Source organism: Glandiceps talaboti, chromosome 6 (genome assembly GCF_964340395.1).
Source record: "Glandiceps talaboti chromosome 6, keGlaTala1.1, whole genome shotgun sequence".
NCBI classification, from domain to species: domain Eukaryota; kingdom Metazoa; phylum Hemichordata; class Enteropneusta; family Spengelidae; genus Glandiceps; species Glandiceps talaboti.
In genome coordinates, this window is record NC_135554.1 from 5046698 (window position 1) to 5053887 (window position 7190).

General features: G+C 40.6%; 1 protein-coding gene across 1 annotated transcript; it reads right to left on the reverse strand.

Annotated features, from left to right (window-relative positions):
• Positions 1–1382: 1382 nt before the first annotated feature.
• Positions 1383–6737, reverse strand: LOC144436486 (uncharacterized). The gene is made up of 2 exons (XM_078125287.1): positions 6644–6737; positions 1383–6091 (listed from the first exon to the last, which is right to left on the reverse strand). Exon 2 carries the CDS (start codon positions 5961–5963, stop codon positions 1383–1385), a length of 4581 nt encoding a protein of 1526 aa, XP_077981413.1. The 5' UTR covers positions 5964–6091; positions 6644–6737.
• Between the last annotated feature and the right edge of the window lie 453 nt (positions 6738–7190).

A 7190-nucleotide genomic window follows, 5' to 3' on the forward strand; every position in this document is an offset into this window, starting at 1 on the left:
ATGTAATTGTAATTGTATATGATAAAATAAAGCCTAATTACCCATGGATCTTTGAAACGTTAACTATAAGTTGCTGCGCCACAGTACAGACAACTTGTCTATGCCCACAGTGGAGTTCTTTCGCCCATATGAAGACCAGTGTAATATTTTCACAAAGACTGTGGAAGCTTCCCTCATACTTCCATGTTCAGGCATATGGTTTCTGACTTTACTGGACTGGTTTTACTTGAACTACAAAGGTCAACCCAATTCACACCTTCTAAATCCCCCTTTGTCTTACACTATCCAATACTGATAAGTCTTCAGCAGCAAAGACAAGGAGTTGGTTATAACCCGCTACACAAACTTTAATATTAGCTCCAGTAGAGGACTGCTATCCTGTACACATGGTGTCAAACAATGTGTCAACATTTAAATGACAGACAAAGGGTATACTTTATCTTCAGATCGCGACCGAATAGCTGGCTGCTCACGGGCCTTATTTTTGGGTATTTTCAACTCGCCTTGACTTTCACTAGAGTCCATCATTTTAGATACTGTGAACGCCTAAACCTCAACTGACATTGTGACCCTCAAGGAATGTGAATAAATTGACAGGCAGAGGAGTCTTGAAAACCGTATAAAAGGTTTTTATTCGATCTGTAAATAGTAATAAGTATAATATACAGGCAGTAAGTTTCTGTTCATAGGAACATGAACATTTGCATAACATAAACATAAACTAGTATGGCCATCCATACGTGTCCATAACTAAATAATAAATATATATGGCTATAGAATATCTTTCAAGGTACATAAATACAACGTTAACGTAGTCACGGAATTACAGGCTTGCAAAGTAACAGGCACACTTGTGTTTGATTTCAAGTTCTATTTATAGCAGAGTTCCGCGTTGTATTCAAATACTGATAATGTCTTCATTACAAACGGTAAACTGATCCATATTTAGAGTTCTCATGATTAATATCCTATAGTATGCTGTCTAAGTTCACTAATTTGGCACAGTTTCTAACAGTACTTAACGGCGATTGTTCATATTCACATACTGTACGATGAACAACATCACATGTATAAGGGGCGTATCTCACTAAAGTATCAAGTCACATGGTTTGCTGGGTAGTTAGCAATCTGTTCGAAATAGCAAGTTACAGTGTATGAAATGGCTTCAAAAGAACAATAAAGATTTCTTACTTCTTTGGCAAGACTCCACTGAAAACTACTGAACAGTAATTCAGCAAACAGACAGGAAACCTGCTGGTTTCACTGGAACAGTGTCCGTACAGCTTATACAACTGTAAACAGAAATGGCGGCTACAATCTAAACATAGTACATTTTTGTAGTGTGAGGGCGGGCTTCACACAGCTACATGTATATCTATTTCTCAGCGTACCATTTCGCTCCCCCCCGATGAGGCGTTGGGCTCATCCTCATAACCTTCCGCTGGGTAAATAACTGCTATCTTTGTAACTGGTCTCTTGTAGATTCCGGTGGCAGTCTTTACCTTAATATTACGTACATTACCATCCAGTCCGGGGTAAACTTCCAGAATACGACCGATATACCATTTACCTCGGATTGCATTAGAGTCAGCTACTGTGACAATGTCATTAACTCGTACATTGCGTCTTTCTGCTTTCCATTTCTTACGTGGTACCAAATGCGGTAATACATCTCTGCTCCATCGTTTCCAAAATGAATCGATGATCTTCTGTACAAATTCAACACGGTGTCTTGGGTTCTTAGTCTCTCGAAATGGCCCTTGCGGTATAGCTGACGATGCTCGACCTAGTAGAACATCATTTGGGCATAAGTACGCTCCGTCATCAGGATCATTTGGAATTCTTCCTATTGGTCTCTGGTTAACAAGATTTGCTACTTCAAGCAGTACAGTGTACAACTCGAAGGCTGTCAGGACTTGTTCTCCATTTGCGCGGCGTTCATGTAGACTTCTCTGTGCTCTGACTATCCAGTATGTCTCTGCGTCCTTACATTCTTGTGGTGACAGAGGACCATATTTCATCACTTTGTTTTGCTGCTTGGCACGTACATTTTGGATAAATCTCAGGACATATGCAGTTACTCTGATCAGTCTCATCCATGATGAAAATCTTCTACAGTCAATAATGTCAGGTTTCTCTTGCGTGACAAAGATCTGCTTTGGTTTACATTCTTCTTTATCTGTCCCCGTGTGATCAGGACAGGATGTATCCTGTGGCCATTCAGACTCAGGTAAATACAGGAACTCTGGGCCACGTTGCCATCGTTTAGTTAACTGTTTAACAGGTATACCACGGGACACATCATCTGCTACATTGAATTCTCCTGGTATGTGTCTCCACTGTGACGGATCTGTAGCACTCTGAATTTCTCCAACTCTGTTAGATACAAATGGTTTGAATCTTCTGGCTGGGCTCTGAATCCATGCTAATACTATTCTGCTATCTGTAAGGAATATCGGCTTACTTATCTGGAATCTGGTTTGTTCGGTAATTGTCTTATACATTCGACTTGTTATGACTGCTGCTTGTAGTTCAAGTCTCGGTATTGTCAGTTTCTTCAGCGGTGCTACACGTGATTTAGCTGCTATGAATCTAACATCATATGTACCATCAACTAGTTGCCATCTGAAATATGCACAGGCTCCAAAGGCTTGTTCAGATGCATCAGAAAATATACAGAGTATCGGATCTCCGGCTGCATCAGGTGGCGTAAGACATCTGCTGAAACTTACATTGTTTTGTTCACTCATTTCTTGGAATAGCTTCATCCACTGATACTGCAATGGCTGTGATAATTCCTGGTCCCAGTCTAAACCTTGTTCCCATAAATGCTGCATACCTATCTTTGCGCGAATCAGAAATGCGGTCGCAAAGCCAATAGGATCAAAAATACGTGCAACTTGACTAAGAATTCTTCTCTTGGTCAGCTTCGGCTCATCAGATTCTTCTCTCTTTTCATATTTGTCTAAGTTTATACTGACTTTGAATCTGAGAGTATCTCCTTCAGGCTCCCATACTTGTCCTAATACTTTCTCTTCTGTTACGTTTGGGAGAAGTTTCAGCTCTGTTTTGTCTAAGTCAGCTGTCTCTTCATTTAGTGGCTGGTTTGACATCCAACCTTTGACTTTGAATCCACCTTCAGCAAGGACTGTGTCTATCTGCTTTGTCAGTTTCTGGGCTTCCTTCACAGTATGAACAGAATCACAAATATCATCCATGTACGTATTTTCTTTCAGTATGCGTGCAGCTTCAGGATACAGCTTCTCTCCTTCCTCTGCTGTACGTTTTAGTGCTGTCTGAGCCATGGCTGGTGCAGGTTTATCTCCAAACGTGAGAACTGTTTTAACATAAACTTCTGGTTTCTTACTGACATTGAGATCTCTCCATAGAAATCTGTGTACATGTTGATCTCTTTCTGGTATCAGAATTCTGTGATACATCTTTGAGATGTCACCAATAACTGCGGTTTCATTTTCACGGAATCTCAACATTACTCCAAATAGATTATTCAGTAGGTCTGGACCTTTAATCCAGTAGTCATTTAAACAGTGTCCCTGGAACACAGCTGATGAGTTGAAGACAATACGGAGGGGTGTACTTTTCTTCTCTGGTCTCAGGACTCCATGATGTGCAATGTAATGTACAGGACCTGTGTATGACTCTGATTCTTCATCGGATAATTTTCTGGCGAACTGCATGTCTACCATTTCTTTAATCTGACTACTGTAGGCTTCGGCATGATCAGGATGTCTCATCAAACGTCTTTCAGTTGAGTACAGTTTCTTCTCAGCTTGGATTCTGTTATCTGGTAGTAGACTTGGATCCTTTCGCCAAGGGTACGGTATAAGCCACTGGCTTCCAACTTTAGTACAGGTTTCATCTATAATTCTGGCTTCATCTGCTTCTGCAGGATTCAGGTTATCAGGTTTACAGCTACATGACTTAACAGTAACTCCCATTGTCTCAGTAGTCCAGAAATCAGTCAAGTCAACAGGTGCTGCCAACTTGATATGCAGTACTTGACAGTTTTGGGGCTGCTCTCCAGTGGACGCTCCAAATATCACCCAACCCAGTGGTGAACGACGGGCTACCAGGTTACCTGCTTCTACTGTTTCTCCAGCATGCATTTTAGCATGATCAATTCCAATTAACATGTCTACTGAACCACTTCCTCGGTGAATATCATACGGTTTAATGTTCAGCTGCTTTGACATTTCAGTAACATTCACTTCAGATATGTCATTACTAATGGAAGGGATGCCTATTGCTTTGACATTGAAGATCTGCTTCTTGTTGACAGGGTGGACAGGAACAACATATATCTTTGTGCAGAGTTCTTCTTCTTCACCTCCTACCTTTGTAATAGTAGTACTGATGTTTTTACCTCTAAGCTGCAGACTCTCTGCAAGAGATGTCTTTATCAGGCTGATCTGTGCACCCGAATCTAGGAGTACATTGGCTGGTTGCTTTCTACTATTGTTACCAACAATGCTTACTGAAACAACTGGCAGTAATGTCTCCTTGCCGTATATGGTTGCTACACCAACAGAATTATTATCTGACATGACTGCAGGAACAGGCTGTGCACCAGTATGTAGAAGTGGATGATGGAACATGTTACATGGCATACCATTGGTCATTTCCTGACAGTGACGTCTTCTTGAACATGTTTTTGCTGCATGGTTTTTGCCAGCTTTCTTTAGACAACTGAAGCATGCCTTACCATCCTTTATTGTCTTCAAACGTTTATCCGGAGGCATTGCAATCAACTTACGGCACTGATCTACCCAGTGATCTGATGACTGACATATCCAACACTTATAACGCAGCGGGCCACTGCTACTGGTACCCTCTGATACATAGTTAACTGCTGACGTACGTGTACTTTGAACTGGATTACGTAATGGTGCAGTTGCTCTCATACGGGATTTCATTTCTTGTGTCATCCAGTCCATTAGAGCTTCCATTGTTGCTCGCTGGTTCTTTGTTTCTAGTAGACGAAACCAAACTTTCCGGTCATCAGCACTCATCTTCTTCTCTATCATGGCCAATACATGGTTATTGTCCATATCATGTGGTCTACCTACTTCTTTCAGTATATTATAGCTACGCCTTACCAGGTGTACTAACTCGCAGAAGCGGCCATCTTCTTCGTCCTTTAACGGCTTGAACTTCACTATATCTTGCATAATAATATCTGCTACAAATCTCGGATCACCATAAATTGAGTCCAGGTATCCCCAGGCAGCATCATAATCTGTGCCTAAACCTCCGATCAGGTCAAGTGGTTTACCTTGCAGGCAGGTGCGTAGGAGAGCTGCTGCATCACGTTTACTGCATCTTTTATCAACCATGTGTTTGAAATCAGCTCTGAATGTGAAATACTCTCTGACATCACCTGAAAACTTTGGAAGTTTCGGCTTCTCCATCTTAAAGCTGCATGACTGGTGGGAATCAGCTGGCTGACGCTCAGGTTTAGCATGTTGTATAGCTGGGCTTACAACATCACCTTGTACAGTGTTACTGGCTACAGGGTTTGACACATCAACAGTACTGTTTTCTCTTGCTTCATCTATAGTGTCATTCTCCTTATTGCCTACAGCCTCAGGATTAACATTGTCTGAACTGTCATCTCTTTTTGTTACTTCACCCGCTCTCAGGTAATCTATGGCTGTACTTTTGAGACAAATGAAGTTTTGTTGACAGTCTCCAATCCAGCCTTCTTCCTGATCAAATTCACCATCATCATCAATGTACTGGGTGTATTCTTCGTGTTTCAGAACCAGATCATCATAAACTTGTATATACTTTTGCAGTGACTGATGGACTTCATCTTTTGGACGTTTACTATCAATCAGAGCTGTAAGGCCATTACCATTACGAGTTAGTGATGCTTTTGCACTCCTTCTTTTCATCTTTGCTTCTTTCCTGTTTTCCTCTGTTTCTGACATCATGAAATGCATGTGTATCCACACTCCCTAGGATCCAGGTCAACAGCTTACAGAAATCGAATGAATGTGACCCTCAAGGAATGTGAATAAATTGACAGGCAGAGGAGTCTTGAAAACCGTATAAAAGGTTTTTATTCGATCTGTAAATAGTAATAAGTATAATATACAGGCAGTAAGTTTCTGTTCATAGGAACATGAACATTTGCATAACATAAACATAAACTAGTATGGCCATCCATACGTGTCCATAACTAAATAATAAATATATATGGCTATAGAATATCTTTCAAGGTACATAAATACAACGTTAACGTAGTCACGGAATTACAGGCTTGCAAAGTAACAGGCACACTTGTGTTTGATTTCAAGTTCTATTTATAGCAGAGTTCCGCGTTGTATTCAAATACTGATAATGTCTTCATTACAAACGGTAAACTGATCCATATTTAGAGTTCTCATGATTAATATCCTATAGTATGCTGTCTAAGTTCACTAATTTGGCACAGTTTCTAACAGTACTTAACGGCGATTGTTCATATTCACATACTGTACGATGAACAACATCACATGTATAAGGGGCGTATCTCACTAAAGTATCAAGTCACATGGTTTGCTGGGTAGTTAGCAATCTGTTCGAAATAGCAAGTTACAGTGTATGAAATGGCTTCAAAAGAACAATAAAGATTTCTTACTTCTTTGGCAAGACTCCACTGAAAACTACTGAACAGTAATTCAGCAAACAGACAGGAAACCTGCTGGTTTCACTGGAACAGTGTCCGTACAGCTTATACAACTGTAAACAGAAATGGCGGCTACAATCTAAACATAGTACATTTTTGTAGTGTGAGGGCGGGCTTCACACAGCTACATGTATATCTATTTCTCAGCGTACCAGACATATCTTCTTTCGTGCAAGCAAAATAAATTTAACAATTACATTTAGGAGTACTGATTTTCCGACGAATTCGGGACGCATACTTGAGGCCCTGAAATTTTGACCTGGTTTTTCGGTCATAGATTCCTTAATACGGACCGGAAAGTTTACAAATTTCACAAAAAGATGGATTTTTACATGTTTGACATACTGGTACATGGACAATAGTGGGGCCGCATATGTGGGGTCACACTGGGTCGTTGTAACTACTTCCGCATTCCACTCCATTATCATGGCGCCACCCGTAACATCTCATGAATATTTATTAAAAACGTCATCTTCGGCTTCGTTCGGCAAGATTTTTT

Coding starts and splice junctions, on each gene's coding strand:
- LOC144436486 (XM_078125287.1), bottom strand. CDS start 5,963: ATGCATTTCATGATGTCAGAAACAGAGGAAAACAGGAAAGAAGCAAAG.